This window comes from Oncorhynchus tshawytscha, linkage group LG24 (genome assembly GCF_018296145.1).
Source record: "Oncorhynchus tshawytscha isolate Ot180627B linkage group LG24, Otsh_v2.0, whole genome shotgun sequence".
Classification (NCBI taxonomy): Eukaryota; Metazoa; Chordata; class Actinopteri; order Salmoniformes; family Salmonidae; genus Oncorhynchus; species Oncorhynchus tshawytscha.
In genome coordinates, this window is record NC_056452.1 from 26,609,262 (window position 1) to 26,629,835 (window position 20,574).

At 42.8% G+C, this 20,574-nt stretch overlaps 1 protein-coding gene across 1 annotated transcript; it reads left to right on the forward strand.

The window, feature by feature from the left end:
- The first annotated feature begins 1,581 nt into the window (after nt 1-1,581).
- LOC121840665 (germ cell-specific gene 1-like protein) lies at nt 1,582-18,976 on the forward strand. The gene is made up of 5 exons (XM_042305248.1): nt 1,582-2,048; nt 3,216-3,263; nt 8,008-8,160; nt 17,811-17,922; nt 18,634-18,976. Exons 1-5 carry the CDS (start codon nt 1,742-1,744, stop codon nt 18,974-18,976), a joined length of 963 nt encoding a protein of 320 aa, XP_042161182.1. The 5' UTR covers nt 1,582-1,741.
- The last annotated feature ends 1,598 nt before the right edge of the window (nt 18,977-20,574 follow it).

Sequence of the window (20,574 nt, forward strand, 5' to 3'; positions counted from 1 at the left end):
TTTGATAACTAAAAGACAGATTGAAGTATTTTCATTTTCAACAGTTTTTTAGCAATTGTATTTTTAAATATTGCCATATGCCTGACTGGGTCTCTCTGCTTTTCACTGACAGTCGCATTGCAGCGCGCGCTGTCCACATTACGGGCCCTCCCGACTGTAGTCTATGCGATTTAAAACAATCCACAAATACATTTTTTAAGAAGCTAATGATCCCCTGTGGCCAAATCATGCTTTCTGTTGTAGTAGCCCGTATTGAATGATTTTATGTATTTATGTATAGACAGGAGTAAGCTAATTAGGCTATACTATCGTTATGGCAATTTACTTTAGGGAAAGCTTTCCCTAGCTTTATGGACACACCACACCGCCTATGCTTTTTAATGTGGCATAAACACAACCAGTCATGATGTTTTCATCTGATTGTCACACAATGGCGCTCCTGTGGGCTACCTGTGCACGTTCGTTCACTCACAAAATAATTTCAGCATCCAAACACCAACCGTGCACGGTGCACCTGCAATTTGATAAATGAAAAGAGACATCTGTTACTAAACACCCTCGTGTACTGAAGTGACATTCTGAGATTGTCATTAGACCCACACTTGTAGTCTGAATTGATGCATCCACCGTTGTCCACGCGCGCCTCGATCTCGGCCACTCATCTCGCCTTGGGTGTTCTCCTCAAACCACAATGCAATTTGGAGCAAAGACCACCCGGTTTCCGGTTTCCAGAAACATGTTCATGCGGCTGACATACAGTAGGGTTAAATAATGGTGTAATAGCCTACAGTTTTTTTGGGCATGTTGTATTAACTGTGATAAGCTCACGTTTGACTTGTACTGTGTAACCCCCACTACTTATTTTGCCGGGATGCGGTACCATACAGGACCGTACCACCTGACTTTCAACCCTGCTCTCCGGTTTTATAATGAAACAAAGGTGTGGTTGAATTGATTCTACACTGTGTCTTCTTATTGTCTCGGCCTTAGGCCTATATATCACGGTGTCAAGACATATGAACTAACGGGTTATAGAGCAAACAACGCAATTATCACAACACATAGGTTGTAGTATGGATTTATTTCCTGGATTGGCTTCCCCAATGATTTTACCCATGCGTCGCAAGTGAATGAATCTGGTTTCATACATTACTGTCATTCATTTAATGCTGTAATGAATCTGGTTTCATACATTACTGCCATTAATGCTGTAATGAATCTGGTTTTGATGCGAGTGAGTGTGTATGAGTGTGAGTGTGTGGAAACTAGTGTGTGTTGCCATGGGTGATGACACATCAGTACACTCATAGAATGTCCTCGTGTGTGTGTCATGTGTGGGGAGGTCAGGATAGAGGGAGGAGGGTTGGGGAAAAGGAATGCTGACTTTGATGCCAAGGGACTCAACCAATTCCACAACACAAACACACACACACACCATAATTGATATGATGGGAGGAGAGGGGGGATACTAAATAAATGGGAGAGGGAATGAGAGAGAGAGGCGGGGAGAAGGGGGGATATGATGATGAGGAGGAGTGTTAGCTACAAAGTCTCAGAGTACCAGGCTCAGAAGAACATATTTGAGGATTAGCTCGTCATGCAGGAGTCTCGCTCAACTGTAATTACCCGCAGTATAGTAACGGAAAGCCCGATTATCCTACATTAGGAGGATCTAAGGAAAAATCGCCATATACTGTGTTAAACCTTGGGATTAGCGCGTCTCCCTTTCCCGGTTGCTGTTATGGGGGGGATAGACCGGCGGCGGCGAGTATCTCTGGCTATTACGTTGAACTTCCTCGCGCTGATTCTAGCCGTTGTCGCGTTGACTACAAGCTACTGGTGCGAGGGGACACGGAAAGTGGCGAAACCTTTCTGTACGGGACCGGTCACCACCACCAGACAGTCGTTCTGTATCAGGTTCAACAGCTCGAACATGAATGACAGCAGACTGGTCCAGTACATCTGGGAGACCGGCGAGGACAAGTACCTTATGAGGAAGTTCCACACCGGGATCTGGTTTTCGTGCGAGGAGAACGTCAATATGACAGGTAAGAGAGATAAACTCCGCGAACAAAACTTTTTCGCGCACTGCGATGTGGCGCGGCTGTACGCATGGAACTAGCCCGTCTTTTAAATGGAAAGTTAGAATTGGGTTCTCAGAATTATAGACTATGCTCATTTTTAGTCTAGACCTATGTAATTGTTCTTGTCTTTTGAGTGAAATATCCAATGATTTTCTGTGAGCTGCCATCACACTCACTCACACACACATTAAAACGATCGTCTGTATTTAATTACGCACCTACGCAAAATCCTTAAAAATGTGACTGTGGTTGTTTTTACTCTGAGATTTTCATAATCATATTATGAATATTACGCATTTTACATACAAAAAAATCTAACAAAAACGTATTTTTAAAAACATACGAGAAAGTAGAAAAAAGCATATTTAATTTGGCTGTTTATTTTAAAGGGAAAATCTACAGTTCAAACTATAACAAAGCTGCAACCCCGCCACGATTTTGTTAAAAAACTGAGGGACTGGGCTGGAGAAATGTAACCGCTCTCAAAATCATAGACAGAGCTATGGATGCAAGGACTGACCATCCATGATATCAAAATTCTAGGTCAAGGTCCTGTAAATAGACTGTTCTCTCTGCTATCGCACGGCAAGCGGTACCAGAGCACGGAGTCTAGGTCCAAAAGGCACATTATTAACAGCTTCTACCCCCAAGCTATAAGACTGCTGAACAATTAATCAAATAGCCACCCAGACTAATGACATTGACCAATCCCTTTGTTTTTTACACTGCTGCTACTCGCTGTTTGTTATTCCAACCTACATGTACAAACTACCTTGACCAACCTAACAATAGCCTCCTTATTGTTATGTCATTTTATTGTGTTACTTTTTTATTTTTTACTTTAGTTGTTGATTTATTAAATATTTTCTTAACTCTTTCTTGAACGGCATTGTTTGTTAAGGGCTTGTAGGTAAGCATTTCACGGTACACCTGTTGTATTCGCCGCATGTGACAAATAACATTCGATTTGATTTGATGAGAAGCTGAGTAGTAGAATCAGGTGTTTCATCAGGGATGGAGCCAAAGACTGCACTGGGTTAGCCACCCGTTTACCCAGACATGCGCCTTAGAAATCTGATGATTGAGTGTTTGATTGTATTGTGTTTGATTGTGTGGCATATTCTATTTCAGGTGAAAACTGCAGAAGTTTCATTTATGTTGCGCCCTCACACGAAAGAGGTAGGTTTTGCATAATAACATGTTATTACACTTTTTCTATTAATCTGTGAATGGCTATGGGTGTTGTTGTTTTATTTCAAGATTCCAGTCATCTCTCATATTAGGAATTGCAAGTGCAGCTCGAAGGGTGCAACTTGCTCGAAGGGTGCAAATTGAACCCAGTCACTTAATAGTCCTGGAGTATGGTCTCATGCTGGGCTCTACTGAGGTTGAAGTTATCCTTAGATTTATTTGAAAGTGTGAATTAAAAAGTGAAAACCTACAGTAGCATAATTTAAGAGGATTAGAAATGCTGGGTTTTCCTGGGGAGCTACTGCACTGTAACAAATTGTTGTACATTTACAGCAACATTTTTACAGTAACTCTATATTACAGTACAGTGCTGTAAAGGCCAATGCATTTTCGGGGCTCAATTACCATTCCTCTAAACTGCTGTAAAATTACAACAATTGCTGGACTTTTATAATACAATTTGACATTAAATTACTGTATGATCTGTTTTGCTGTTTTTACAGCAGCATAATGCAAATTATGGTGCATTGTAGGAAAATGTTGTGGGTGGCGAAATAATCTCTGTCTCATTTACATTATTTTGAGGCGAATCTTGTAAGCGGCTATATTTGTTGCAACCATTAGTGAAAATTCTGTACCCCACTGATTAAACTACAATTTCGTATTTATTTCTGAAATTAATCTTGTAAATCTACAGTAATGTACTGTAATTCAGTAACACCCCCACATAATACATTATCATACTGTGTTTTTGCAGTCTAAAAACGTTCTTCTGTAAATCTACAGTAATTTACTGTAATTCAGTTCCACCCACCCTTTTGTTGCTGCATGGTTTTGTTGTGGCTCATTGACACATTTTGATGTGTTCCTTGTAAGAGGCTATACTTGTTGCCCTATTAGCAAGAGTGCTATACCAATTTAAGTGATATGTAGTAGTAGTACCTTAATTAACAATAAACTGCATATCAGCATTAGATCAGAGTGGCAGCAAGTCTCAAACCTTAAATAATGGTTGAGCGTTTAGCCATGTCTTTTTTATCTGTTTTGGCTTGTAGTCCCTGTCAGTTTAGAAGAGTTTCTTGCAGGTCATCAACAGACAAAATCATGTTTTTCATGAAATTGCATGATATTTTAAGTAAACTTGATAAAATTATGAAAAATAACTGTTGCTTCTACATTGATAAAGTTTGATCATAATGTTACTGGTCCCCCTCCCCATGTCAAACACTTGGATTCATTATTAATGGCACAAGGTGACATCACTTTAACTCTCTTTTTAATACACCAATGGTAACATGATATTCTCTTAACTAATTTAAATAAGTACCGCCTTGTAACTAACATCAGAGAAGGCATGTTTTCAGAGGGGGCGTGGTTTATACAGCTAGATCATTCAAATCTCTGACGCAGTTGTCAAGTAAGCACATCAGTCAGTGATGCTGTAAAGTAATATCACAAAATACATGCCAAATGGGAGATATTTAAATATATATATCTATATAAATGTACACAGTGCTTTTAAAAATTATTCAGACCCCTTGACTTTTTCCACATTTTGTTACATTACAGGCTTATTCTAAAATTAATTAAATCGTTTTTTCCCCCTCTTCAATCTACACATGATATCCCATAATGACAAAGAAAAAACAGATATCTAGAAATGTTTACTAATTTATAAAAAATGTAAACTGATATATCACATTTACATAAGTATTCAGACCCTTTACTCAGTACTTCGTTGAAGCACCTTTGGCAGCGATTACAGCCTCTTTACTTTACGTTTACTCAAGTATGACAATTGAGTACTTTTTCCATCACTGCTGCTTGGAGTTTGCAAAAAAAAAAAACTAATTTGTGAGAAACAAGATTATTTGGTCTGATGTAACTCAGATTTGAACTCTTGAATGCCAAGTGTCACATCTGGAGGAAACCTGGCACCATCCCTACGGTGAAGCATGGTGGTGGCAGAATCATGCTGTGGGGATGTTATTCTGCGGCAGAGACTGGGAGACTATATATATATATATATATATAATCTCTTTGATGCAATGTTAATGTTGTCTGAGTTGTTTTGTGTGTCACCAAATTAGCTTGAGATGATTTTACTGCAACCCTGCTCACTGCATCCATGTTGCTTGATAGAGGCGTTAAACTGTTTAATGGTTGAATATTTACCCCTGTCCATTTGATCTGTTTCACCCTGTAATCACATCCAGTTTAGAAGCCTTTATTTAGGCCTCTTTAAATGTTGTTTGAGTTGCTTTGAGATGATTTTACTGCAACCCTGCTCACTGCATCCATGTTGCTTGATAGAGGCGTTTCAAAGAGCTGTCAGTCAAGGTGAGCTCATGAATATAAGGTCCCCACCCACTCAGTTTGTCTTTTCAAACTTCCTGGTTGTTAGCCATGAGAGAAAAAGTACTTTTCAGAATGACTGTTGAGGACCTTTAAACTGTTTAATGACTGAATATTTACCCCTTAAGCCCTATACTATATCTGGTAGTGATATAAAATACAAATTATTATTTGGTATAATGTAATATAGAATTACATAACTGTTAGCAATTGCTGCAGTTTTATTAAAATACTTTTTATCAAAGTACTATATTGCTGTTTTGCTGTATATTTACTGCAGCATTCTGTAAATTATAGTGCATTGCGGTAAAATTTTTGGGGAGGGGGAAAGAATCACTCGCTCATTAGCATCTTTGGAGGCTTGCCATGTAAGTGGCTATATTTGTTGCACCCGTTAGTGGGAACGCTGTACCAATTCAAGGGATGTGTGATAATGCCATAATAATGTAATGCATATAGGGAACAGGTTAGAGTGATAATAACTCCTAAACTGATTATGTTGAATATTAAGCCATGTAGGGTATTTTGAAGACCTACCTATTGTTAACTACAGCAATGTTCCTTGTAATGGTTACAGAAGTGTTTTACTTGCTGTGACTGAGATACACTACATGGCCAAAAGTATGTGGACAAATTAGTGTATTTGGCTATTCCAGCCACACCGGGTGTATAAAATCAAGCACACAGCCATGCATTCTCCATAGACAAACATTGGCAGTAGAACGGCCTTACTAAAGAGCTCAGTGACGTTCAACGTGGCACCGTCATAGGATGCCACCTTTCCAACAAGTCAGTTCGTCAAATTTCTGCCCTGCCAGAGCTGCCCCTTTCAACTGTGAGTGCTGTTGTTGTGAAGTGGAAACATCTAGGAGCAACAACGGCTCAGCCGCAAAGTGGTGGACCACACGGGCTCACAGAACGGGACCACCGATTGCTGAAGCACGTAGCGCATAAAAATCGTCTGTCCTCGGTTGCAACACTCACCACCGAGTTCCAAACTGCCTCTAGAAGCAACGTGCATGTCAGTCAGACATCCCTCCTTCATTAGTTTTACCTCCTCTGTGTCGGCACATTCTTTCCGTGCCTAATTCACTTCAATACAAAATACTGTTCAACACACACACACACACACACACACACACACACACACACACACACACACACACACACACACACACACACACACACACACACACACACACACACACACACACACACCCTCTCTGTGCCTAATTAGAGTCCAATATCACTGTCTCTGTACCCAAAATGGGCATTATTATGATACATTTCTAACTGAGTTTTGTTCGTTTTAATGTAATTGATCTCAGTTCTGATTTCATCCAATAAATCCATTCTCTGTGCTTTTGTGACGGGGGATATGTTGGCTAGGAAGCGTAAGTTATAGTAATAGCTAAAGGGATACTCTCAGGTAGACAACAACAACAAAAGTACAAAACTGCGAAAGAGGCACGTATGTGAGATTCACTTGAATAAATCACAGAGTGCCCTGATCTCTTTAATATACACCTTAATCCTGCCGTGTAATAAAAATAATCACCTTTGATTAATCATTGAAATCCCATTTAAGAGTTTGGTCAGAACAAGTAAAAAGGATTGGTCTATCGCTAAGAGATATGAATAGATTCAATTATTCATCTAGGTCTAAGGCCTACTTTTAACTTTAAAATTCTAACTATTTTTTGGGCAGCACTTTTTCTACTGGTCTTAAGGCACAGTAACTAACAGTGTTATAATCTATGTAATTACACTGTAACTGGTTAGTAATAACATGTAGTTATTATTGTCATGCCAACGTTAAAACGTTACATTAAGTTGCCCCCTATTACTATGTAACAACTCAGTAATAACTACAGTAAAAACCCTAGTAACAACATCACTTATTGCACATTTTTTAAAAATGTTTAGTGTTAGAAGCCCGCAATCATATCAAGGACCATTCATCCCATCATCCATAACCCAGGCAGCGAGTGTAGGTCAGGTGGTGTGTCTGTCTGTCTCTTAGAGACAGATGAATCTTCACCATTACAGTGGAGGTTAATGATATGGTGAATGGGTTACTGGTCCAACTCCCTTTCCTAACCTCCCCCTCAATGTATGTGTCTCTATCCTCCCTCCCTCCCTCCCTCCCTCCCTCCCTCCCTCCCCCTCCCTCCCTCCCTCCCTCCCTCCCTCCCTCCCTCCCTCCCTCCCTCCCTCCCTCCCTCCCTCCCTCCCTCCCTCATTGCTCTCTTTTTCTCACCTCCCTCCCTCTCCTCTCCCATTTGTCCCTCTTTCCCATCCCCTTGCCTCTCTCTCTCTCTCTCTCTCTCTCTCTCTCTCTCTCTCTCTCTCTCTCTCTCTCTCTCTCCTTCTGTAGGAGTGCTGTGGCTGTGTATCGTGGCAGAGTGTCTTTATATTCTCCTCCTGGCCACCGGAGGCATCCTCATGTCCATAGAGGCGTGTCACTTAGGAAACGTCATCAACGGACTCAAACTCAACGCCTTCGCTGCCATGTTCACTGTCCTGTCAGGTAACAACACTTTACATGCTCTCTTATGTGTGTGTGCACGCCTCTTGCTATTGAATCAGTCACTTTTCTCCTCTCCTCATTATTCCTCTCAGGTAGAAAAGTGTTTAGTTTGTTTGTTGCTGATTGGGACTACAGAAACCCTTTAGATCAACACGGTCTTCATGCTGGCAGCTTTAGGCAGCTTTACTCAGTGAGGGGCCCTAAAACAGTGACTTACTTATACCCATGGAGCACTGCTCACTGCTATCTGTGGGTCTGCAGACTGGGCTGGAGTTGACATCTACTCTTCCATTTATACTATGAGGTGTTGTCTTTTTCAGACAGCTTGTCTAGTTTTATCTGGATTAGTATTCATCTGGTCCTGTCGTCTGAGTTCGTCTGCAGACACAATACTCCAGTGTTCTGTTGGCTACGTGATGGTCTATGTGTTCTATTAGCTACGTGATGGTCTAGATGTTCTATTAGCTACGTGATGGTCTAGATGTTCTATTAGCTATGGTCTAGATGTTCTGTTGGCTACGTGATGATGTTCTGTTGGCTATGTGTTCTATTAGCTACGTGATGGTCTAGATGTTCTATTAGCTACGTGATGGTCTATGTGTTCTATTAGCTACGTGATGGTCTAGATGTTCTATTAGCTACGTGATGGTCTATGTGTTCTATTAGCTACGTGATGGTCTATGTGTTCTATTAGCTACGTGATGGTCTAGATGTTCTGTTGGCTACGTGATGGTCTAGATGTTCTGTTGGCTACGTGATGGTCTATATGTTCTATTGGCTACGTGATGGTCTAGATGTTCTATTGGCTACGTGATGGTCTAGATGTTCTATTAGCTACGTGATGGTCTATATGTTCTGTTGGCTATGTGATGGTCTATATGTTCTATTGGCTATGTGATGGTCTAGATGTTCTATTAGCTATGTGATGGTCTAGATGTTCTGTTGGCTATGTGATGGTCTAGATGTTCTGTTGGCTATGTGATGGTCTAGATGTTCTGTTGGCTACGTGATGGTCTATATGTTCTGTTGGCTATGTGATGGTCTATATGTTCTGCTGGCTACGTGATGGTCTATATGTTCTGTTGGCATTTGTGATGGTTTAGATGTTCTGTTGGCTATGTGATTGTCCAGATGTTCTTTTGGCTAAGTGATGGTCTATATGTTCTGTTGGCTAACTGCGGGTCTAGATGTTCTGTTGGCTATGTGATGGTCTAGATGTTCTGTTGGCCATGTGATGGTCTAGATGTTCTGTTGGCTAACTGCGGGTCTAGATGTTCTGTTGGCTATGTGATGGTCTAGATGTTCTGTTGGCTATGTGATGGTCTATATGTTCTGCTGGCTACGTGATGGTTTAGATGTTCTGTTGGCTATGTGATGGTCTAGATGTTCTATTAGCTACGTGATGGTCTATATGTTCTGTTGGCTATGTGATGGTCTAGGTGTTCTGTTGGCTAACTGCGGGTCTAGATGTTCTGTTGGCTATGTGATGGTCTATATGTTCTGTTGGCTATGTGATGGTCTAGGTGTTCTGTTGGCTAACTGCGGGTCTAGATGTTCTGTTGGCTATGTGATGGTCTAGATGTTCTATTAGCTACGTGATGGTCTATATGTTCTGTTGGCTATGTGATGGTCTAGGTGTTCTGTTGGCTAACTGCGGGTCTATATGTTCTGTTGGCTAAGTGATGGTCTAGACTTTGGACCCTCCGGTCTGGTTTAGATTCTCCTGGACTATGCGCAAATGCTTGTCCATCCAGGAATAGGCTTAAAGCCTCTTGGCACTCTCCAAACATCTTGGCTGTCATCCCAACCTCTTGGCTGTCATCCCAACCGCTTGGCTGTCTCCAAACCTCTTGGCTGTCTCCAAACCTCTTGGCTGTCTCCAAACCTCTTGGCTGTCTCCAAACTTCTTGTCTTGCGTCCAGGTCATTTGCGGTTGTTTGGCACTCGTCTGATATTGGTAATTCAATGTTTTTGTTCTTGATAAAGGCATTAACAGTAACCTCAGAAATCCACAAAATGTACCATCGAACTGAACTCTGAAACGTAACGGGGATAATTTCATCGGCAATGTTGGCTGAAATGGGGGTCATCACTAAAGACTACTGTAGGTAGAAATTGGTTCGCAGATATAAACCAAGAGTAAACAATGAAATGTCAGAAATCGTTTTGTTTTATGTTCCCCATTAATGGAATGGATGATCAAACCACCTCAAATCAACCACTGATTTAACTGGCATGTAAAAACAAAGTTAAATTGTTCTCAAATGAACATAGTCTCATCTCAGGGGAGTTATCCTGTCCTGTTTACAGTCTCATCTCAGGGGAGTTATCCTGTCCTGTCTACAGTCTCATCTCAGGGGAGTTATCCTGTCCTGTCTACAGTCTCATCTCAGGGGAATTATCCTGTCCTGTCTACAGTCTCATCTCAGGGGAGTTATCCTGTCCTGTCTACAGTCTCATCTCAGGGGAGTTATCCTGTCCTGTCTACAGTCTCATCTCAGGGGAGTTATCCTGTCCTACCTACAGTCTCATCTCAGGGGAGTTATCCTGTCCTACCCACCGTCTCATCTCAGGGGAGTTATCCTGTCCTACCTACAGTCTCATCTCAGGGAGTTATCCTGTCCTGTCTACAGTCTCATCTCAGGGGAGTTATCCTGTCCTGTCTACAGTCTCATCTCAGGGAGTTATCCTGTCCTGTCTACAGTCTCATCTCAGGGGAGTTATCCTGTCCTGTCTACAGTCTCATCTCAGGGAGTTATCCTGTCCTGTCTACAGTCTCATCTCAGGGGAGTTATCCTGTCCTGTCTACAGTCTCATCTCAGGGAGTTATCCTGTCCTGCCTACAGTCTCATCTCAGGGAGTCTCCTGTCCTGTCTACAGTCTCATCTCAGGGAGTTATCCTGTCCTGTCTACAGTCTCATCTCAGGGGAGTTATCCTGTCCTGTCTACAGTCTCATCTCAGGGGAGTTATCCTGTCCTGTCTACAGTCTCATCTCAGGGAGAGTCCTATCCATCTCAGGGGAGTTATCCTGTCCTACCTACAGTCTCATCTCATGGGAGTTATCCTGTCCTGTCTACAGTCTCATCTCAGGGAGTTATCCTGTCCTATCTACAGTCTCATCTCAGGGGAGTTATCCTGTCCTGTCTACAGTCTCATCTCAGGGGAGTTATCCTGTCCTGTCTACAGTCTCATCTCAGGGGAGTTATCCTGTCCTGCCTACAGTCTCATCTCAGGGAGTTATCCTGTCCTGCCTACAGTCTCATCTCAGGGGAGTTATCCTGTCCTGCCTACAGTCTCATCTCAGGGGAGTTATCCTGTCCTGCCTACAGTCTCATCTCAGGGGAGTTATCCTGTCCTGCCTACAGTCTCATCTCAGGGGAGTTATCCTGTCCTGCCTACAGTCTCATCTCAGGGGAGTTATCCTGTCCTGCCTACAGTCTCATCTCAGGGGAGTTATCCTGTCCTGCCTACAGTCTCATCTCAGGGGAGTTATCCTGTCCTGCCTACAGTCTCATCTCAGGGGAGTTATCCTGTCCTGCCTACAGTCTCGTCTCAGGAGAGTTATCCATCTATACCGACATCCCTATCCACAACCCTACCCACATCCTTACCCACGTCCATACCCACATCCATACCCACATCTATTCCCACAGCTTCACACACCAGTCTGGGTAATAAGCCTGGCTAAGTTTTAGAGAGGAAAGACAAGGTGGTGTGCAAGTAGAGGTGCTGCCTGGCTCTCCATACACATACAAGACAGATGGAAACTACAGGGGAGCAGAATTATCCCATGTCCAAAATCCAAAATGCTTGATGTGGAATGAACTCCAATCAAACACTGCCACTGAAAAGCATATTATTAAATCTGTAGGAAATGTATCATGACAGACCGGCTCGATTCGGTCTTATGTAGCAAAATTTGAAATGGTGTCTTTTACATTGGATAAAAGTAGAAACTCAGAGCTAGACAATGGTATCATACACTAAAGTTTGGAACAATGGGAAAGTAATTCTGCTTTGAAAGTTGATTAACTTGTAACTTCACTTTTGAGACAGCTCTTCTTTGTCTACACCCATTCAGCATCGTTCACACCCTCTTAGGCCTTAGCCCCACCCATCTCTTTAAGGATTCACATGTACTAAACAACAAAAGATTTCAAGACTAAAGACTGGTTTATACTACGGGTGTGTTCGTACATTTTATCTGGAGTGCCAGAGTGTGCTCTGGGCGGACGTAAACTGCGTTGTCAGATTGTCCCTTCGTAAATTCAGAGCGTTTCGCTCTCAGAGCATTCAGAGTGTGCTCTGGCCAAGGAGTAGGGTTGATCCAAGTGTTCTGACCTAACAACAGCAATCAAGCACCCAAGCCAACAGGCTAACGTTGGCTAGCTTGCTACTGTAGCTACTTTCAGACACAAATGAGAGAACACCTCACTCTGTCCATTTTACTCGCCCTAGCAGAGCTGGTTAGGCACTTTACATGTTATCTAGAGTGTTGGGGACTGCAACTGTGCTGCTGGCAACAATTGAATTATGCTGTTTTGCCAACGTTTAGTAACACTGGCCATATTCAACGGGTGTTGAATGTTCGTAAATGTGTCAGTTATTATGTGCTCTGGCACACTCAGACGAGAGTGCTTTGAAATCGTAGTAGATAGCCAAAGTGAATTTACCATCTACGTCAATCGTCAGTTGTCGCAGTGACATTATAAACATTCTATTGAAATGGTTACTTGCATAGTAGCTAGCTAAACAATGAACCATAATCCCAACTCGACGTTACTACCCTGCATGAATCTGCAGGTAGCTAACCAACCAGGTTCAATGTTAGCTAGCTAACAGTAGGTAATGACTAGCAATACAAATGGCTCAGCTATATGAATAATATTACTACACAGATCATTATTATAATATTACTACACGTAACTTTAGCTAGCGAGCCAGCTAACATTAGCTAGCTAGCTAGCAGTACACTTTAACTTGAAATGGCAACATTTGGCAAACATTAGGCTATAACTAGCCAAGCAAATGGCTCTGAGATACGAATAATAAGTTCATACACGTAACATTAGCTAGCTAGCTAACAGTAAACTTTAACTTGAAATGAAAATGACTTTCTGACTAAATTAGAAACGTGTAATATTTGAAAATGTAGCTAGCTACAAAAAAAATGCATTTTGATAAAATAAACCAAAAAAAAGTTCACGTTCAAATGGCTCTCCTGTTAAGAAGTGACGCGCGACATACGCCTAGTTTCCTGAAACGAGTCACATATGACCAATGTCAGCAGAATTCCAGTCCTGACTCTGTCAAGGAAGGCTAGGTTACACCGTACAAGGCTCTTCATGTGTGTGGATTCGGACTGAAGCTCCGGTAGTTTGTAAAGAGGATGTCTGACATGATTCATTAACATATGTAGAAATATGCTGAGAATTAACATGAGAGTGAATGGGAGAAGGGGGATGCTGAGAACACATTCTCAGCTGTTATCAGCTCTGCTCTTGTTCAGTCTGAGATCTGGGGGGCTTAACCACTAATCGGATTGGCACAGAGTCTGTTTGTTATTCCTCATGTTTTTTCTGTTCCCTCACTTTTTTGGGAGTCTGAGGAGATCCCTTGCTTCGGCTGTCATGTTACTAGCCCAGCCGGAAATAGAGGGGGGGAGAGAGAGAGAGAGAGATGTGAAAAGGACAGAGAAATATGTGAGAGAGAGAGGGGAAAGGACAGAGAGAGATGTGTGTGAGAGAGAGAGGGGGGAGGGTCAGAGAGAGATGTGAGAGAGAGGGGGGTCAGAGAGAGATGTGAGAGAGATGGGGGGGAAAGGTCAGAGAGAAGTAGGAGAAATAGAAAGAAAGAGCGAGAAAGAAAGAGAGAGAGATATAGGAGAAACAGCGAGAGAGAGAGAGAGAAAGAGTGATGTGGGAGAAAGAGAGAGATAAAGATTTCATGAGCTGAAATAAAAGATCACAGAAACGTCTCTCAAATTTTATGCATCCTTATTTGTGAGCATTTCTCCTTTGTCAATATAATACATCCACCTGACAGGTGTGGAATATCAAGAAGATGATAATTGTATGATAATTACAATAAAAGGCCACTCTAAAATGTGCGGTTTTGTCACACGACACAATGCCACAGATGTGAACATTTTTGAGGGAATGTGCAATTGGCATGCTGTCTGCAAGAATGTCCACCAGAGCTGTTGCCAGGGCATTTAATGTTCATTTCTCTAACATATGCCGCCTCCAACGTCATTTTAGAGAATCTTTGCGGTACGTTCAACCGGCCTCACAACCGTAGACCACGCCAGCCCAGGACCTCCACATCCGGCCTCTTCACCTGCATGATCGTCTGAGACCCGCCACCCAGACAGCTGATGAAACCGAGGAGTATTTCTGTCTGTCAAAAAGCCCTTTTGTGGGAAAAAAAACTAATTCTGATTGGCTGGGCCTAACTCCCCAGTAGGTGGACCTGGCTCTCAAGTGCCTTCCCACGCCAAGCCATGGCTGTGCCACTGCCTAGTCATGTAAAATCCATAGATTACGGCCGAATGAACTTATTTCAATTGACTGATTTTCTGACATTGACTGATCAACTGTGACTCAGTAAAATCTTTGTCGCATGTTGCATTTATATTTTTGTTCAGTATTTGTCTCACAAGTTTTGACAGCACAGGACAGCACATTACCGTACATTACAGTACACAGTACAATAAAGAAAATTAGAGTACATTAAAACACAGTAGAGTACAGTACAACACAGTACAACACAGTACAACACAGTAGAGTACAGTACAATAAAGAAAAGTAAAATATAGTGTACTGTTTTGTACCCTACTTTACTCTAATGCACTCTACTGAACTATACTGTACTGTACTCAACTGAACTAAACTGTACTGTAGAGTACTCTACTGAATTAAACAATATCATACTCTAATGCACTCTACTGAATTAAACAATATCGTACTCTAATGTACTCTACTGAATTAAACTGTACTGTAGTGTACTCTACTAAATTAAATTATACCGTACTCTAATCTACCCTACTAAATTAAATTATACCGTACTCTAATCTACCCTACTAAATTAAATTATACTGTACTCTAATCTACCCTACTAAATTAAATTATACCGTACTCTAATCTACTCTACTAAATTAAACTATACCGTACTCTACTGTACTCTACTGAATAAAACTCTACTGTCCTGTACCATACCATAATGTACTGTCCTCTACTGAATAAAACTCTATTGTCCTGTACCATACCATAATGTACTGTACTCTACTGTGATGTTAAAACGTCTGAAACAACCTACAGGACGGTAGCTCTCCAGGAGAGCCCCGGCCTAGACATTTATGATTGGTTCAGAATTGGATCTGTTCCGAACAAATCTGTACTTGTTTTTTGAGGCGGAGCTCTATAGAATAATACCCAGCGTGCGTTGCATGTGTTTGTTTTTCATAGGTCTTTTCGAACACCTGGAAGATACTTAATTTCACCTTACACTCAGCACCTAAAATGCACCTGGTTTCAATGTCTGGAAAAGACATCTACAGTAATAAGAATATGTACATATAACTAAACTCAGTAAAAAAATAAGCGTCCCTTTTTCAGGACCCTGTCTTTTAAAGATAATTTGTCAAAATCAAAATAACTTCACAGATCTTCATTGTATTGGGTTTAAACACTGTTTCCCATGCTTGTTCAATGAACCATAAACAATTAATGAACATGCACCTGTGGAACGGTCGTTAAGACACTAACAGCTTACAGACGGTAGGCAATTAAGATCACAGTTATGAAAACTTAGGACACTAAAGAGGCCCTGCTACTGACTCTGAAAAACACCAAAAGAAAGATGCCCAGAGTCCCTGCTCATCTGTGTGAACGTGCCTTAGGCATGCTGCAAGAAGGCATGAGGACTGCAGATGTGACCAGGGCAATGAATTGCAATGTTCGTGTTGTGAGACGCCTAAGACAGCGCTACAGGGAGACAGGACGGACAGCTGATCGTCCTCGCAGCGGCAGACCACGTGTAACAACACCTGCACAAGATCGGTACATCCGAACATCACACCTGCGGGACAGGTAAAGGATGGCAACAACAACTGCACGAATTACACCAGGAACGCACAATCCCTCCATCAGTGCTCAGATTGTCCGCAATAAGCTGAGAGAGGTTGGACTGAGGGCTTGTAGGCCTGTTGTAAGGCAGGTCCTCACCAGACATCACCGGCAACAACGTCACCTATGGGCACAAACCCACCGTCGCTGGACCAGACAGGACTGGCAAAAAGTTATCTTCACTGACGAGTCGCGGTTTTGTCTCACCGGGGGTGATGGTCGGATTTGCATTTATTGCCAAAGGAATGAGCGTTACACCGAGGCCTGTACTCTGGAGCGGGATTGATTTGGAGGTGGAGGGTCCGTCATGGTCTGGAGCAGTGTGTTACAGCATCATCGGACTGAGCTTGTTGTCATTGCAGGCAATCTCAACGCTGTGCGTTACAGGGAAGACATCCTCCTCCCTCATGAGGTACCCTTCCTGCAGGCTCATCCTGACATGACCCTCCAGCATGACAATGCCACTAGCCATACTGCTTGATCTGTGCGTGATTTCCTGCAAGACAGGAATGTCAGTGTTCTGCCATGGCCTGCGATCGGAGGATGAGGGCTAGGGCCATTCCCCCCAGAAATGTCTGGGCCCTGTTGGATCGGAGGATGAGGGCTAGGGCCATTCCCCCCCAGAAATGTCTGGGCCCTGTTGGATCGGAGGATGAGGGATAGGGCCATTCCCCCCCAGAAATGTCCAGGAACTTGCAGGTGCCTTGGTGGAAGAGTGGGGTAACATCTCACAGCAAGAACTGGCAAATCTGGTGCAGTCCATGAGGAGGAGATGCACTGCAGTACTTAATGCAGTTGGTGGCCACACTAGATACTGACTGTTACTTTTGATTTTGAACCCCCCCTTTGTTCAGGGACACATTATTCAATTTCTGTTAGTCACATGTCTGTGGAACTTGTTTAGTTTATGTCTCAGTTGTTCAATCTTGTTATGTTCATACAAATATTTACACATGTTAAATTTGCTGAAAATAAATGCAGTTGACAGTGAGGAGACGTTTCTTTTTTTGCTGAGTTTATGTATTTTCAACTTCATTTTTATCACTGGGATGATTGTCAGAGAGATTTGAGGTTTTTGGCAGAGAGATGGAAAGAGTGCAGAAAAACAGCTGCAAGTTAGCCAATAGTCCAGTTGATTGGTCATTCTGCCAGTCCTCTATGCTGGCAAAGCTCTTCTTCTCAGTTTACCTCAGTGCTGTTTTTCAGGTGTTTCCAGGTCTAGGAAAGCTGCTACAGATGGAGCAGTCTTTTGTTCCAGCCCAGCACTAACACAGATGATTCAACAAATCAACTCATCATCAAGAAGTTTAGGATTAAGATTAGGGATTAGATTAAAGATTAGTGTAGCTGAATATGGGATGGAAGAAATGGCTGCACACCCTGTAGTGCTCAAGGACGACAGTGGTTATCATGACATTATAGCTCAATACTGTCACCCTGTGGTGGAAAATAGAACTCACCCACTTGTCTCTGACACTCCTTTCTACAGCACTAGACTCATTTAACTTCTCTTGACATTCCAGGTCTGCTTGGCATGGTGGCCCACATGATGTTCACCACAGCCTTTCAGCTGACAGTCAGTCTGGGGCCAGAGGACTGGAAGCCTCAGTCATGGGACTACAGCTGGTCATACATGTAAGCACACACACACACACACACACACACACACACACACACACACACACACACACACACACACACACACACACACACACACACACACACACACACACACACACACACACACACACACACACACAGAGAGAGAGAGCCTTGTACAACTAAACTTGTAGGGATGCAAAATTCACAAAACCCTAACCCTAACCTTAACCCCAAAACCTAAACCTTAACCCTAAACCTAACCCTAGCTCCTAACCCTAACCATAAACCTAATACTAGCTCCTAACCCTAAACCTAACCCTAGCTCCTAACCCTAACCATAAACCTAATACTAGCTCCTAACCCTAAACAGTCATTCTAACCTTAGCCTTAAACCCCTTAGAAACAGCATTTGACCTCGTGGGGACTAACAAAATGTCCTTAGTTGGTCAAATTTGTATTTGTTAACTATTCCTGTTGGGACTTCAGGTACCCACAAATATACAGTAGTTAAACATGTACACACACACACACACACACACACACACACACACACACACACACACACACACACACACACACACACACACACACACACACACACTACTCTATACACTGTATGGGATGGGGGTTCTGTCACCTCAGGTTGGAAGACCATACTTCACATAGATGCATTTTTTTCAGAATTTGTTACACATTTTCTTTATTCACTTTGTGTCTACCATTTCCTTCCTTCTTCTTCTCTAGCCTGGCGTGGAGCTCGTTCACAGCCTGCATGGCCTCCTCGGTCACCATCATCAACCGCTACACCAAGACCATTCTGGAGTTTAAACACAAGCGCAGGAACGTCCAGAAGAACCTGAAGATCAAGCAGAAGCTTCTGGAGCTGGACTCTGGACCAGGGGTCGGGGTGGGTCATGGGGGTCATGGGGGTCATGTGGAGCAAGTGTGGGACATGTACATCAGCTCAGTGCCCAACACGGCTGAGGAACTACTGGATCTCTCCAGCAACGGCAGGAAGCTGTCCAACGCATCAGTGTTCCTGGACTTGAACGATCTGCCAGATCCGATAAGAGAGGAGTACTTCTGAGAGAGGACTAGGGGACTGACCAAGGAACACACAATTACACAAACACACACACACACACAGTTCTTTCCAAACCAGGACATTATCCCACCAGAGACAATAGATTCCACCTCTTGTTTGGGGTACCTCCTGCACCCCCTCTCCACAGCCGCTTGGCTCAGTGATGTGCTCTTACTGTTCAGCCGCTTGACTCAGTGATGTGCTCTAACTGTTCAGCCGCTTGGCTCAGTGATGTGCTCTTACTGTTCAGCCGCTTGGCTCAGTGATGTGCTCTTACTGTTCAGGGTGCTTCTGTCCTGACAACACTTCAATATGGGCTTCAGTCACTGTTTCCCTTTATTAAGTATCTAGTAACTATGTTTAAGAGTTTATTTGTTGCAGTATTACATGTGTGCATTGGTTTGCTGAATCTGTGCTTTTGTGTGTCTGTGTGTGTGTGTGTATGTGTGTGAGCGTGAATTTTATCATGAAAACTCCTCATTTGCCTTTTCTACTGAGAACATAACACTAAGAGAGACATATTTTCCTACAGCATATACCTCTGTGGAAACACTGTTGAGCTGATGCCACATTGAGACACTGCTCTGATATACTTCAATAGACTGACACAGACATTTCCGCTCCTCTGGAAAGATTTCCGACATGCTCCTAGTTTACAAAACCAAATTGCATTTAGCAACAGTGACTTCATGTTAGAGGAGATCCAAATCCAAGTTCCCCAAATCCAAGCTGAAGTAGAGATGTGTAGAGGATGAGAGAGAAAAATATGTATATAGACAGACAGACAGACAGACAGACAGACAGACAGACAGACAGACAGACAGACAGACAGACAGACAGACAGACAGACAGACAGACAGACAGACAGACAGACAGACAGACAGACAGACAGACAGACAGACAGACAGACAGACAGACAGACAGACAGACAGACAGTACAGTAATAAAGCATAGAAATGGACAAAGTAAACCATTTTATTTATTTTCAGGGGTTTCTGCAGCAACCTCAGCACCCCTACTTCCCACGGCTTTGGAAATGGAAAGGCAGAGAGGAGAGACGGATAGAGGAGAGATGGATAGAGGAGAGATGGATAGAGGAGGGATGGATAGAGGAGAGATGGATAGAGGAGAGATGGATAGAGGAGAGATGGATAGAGGAGAGATGGATGGAGGAGAGATGGATAGAGGAGAGATGGATAGAGGAGAGATGGATAGAGGAGGGATGGATGGAGGAGAGATGGATAGAGGAGAGATGGATAGAGGAGAGATGGATAGAGGAGAGATGGATAGAGGAGAGATGGATAGAGGAGAGATGGATAGAGGAGGGATGGATAGAGGAGAGATGGATAGAGGAGGGATGGATAGAGGAGAGATGGAAAGAGGAGAGATGGATAGAGGAGAGATGGATAGAGGAGAGATGGAAAGAGGAGGGATGGATAGAGGAGGGATGGATAGAGGAGAGATGGATAGAGGAGAGATGGAAAGAGGAGAGATGGATAGAGGAGAGATGGATAGAGGAGGGATGGATAGAGGAGAGATGGAAAGAGGAGAGATGGATAGAGGAGAGATGGATAGAGGAGAGATGGATGGAGGAGAGATGG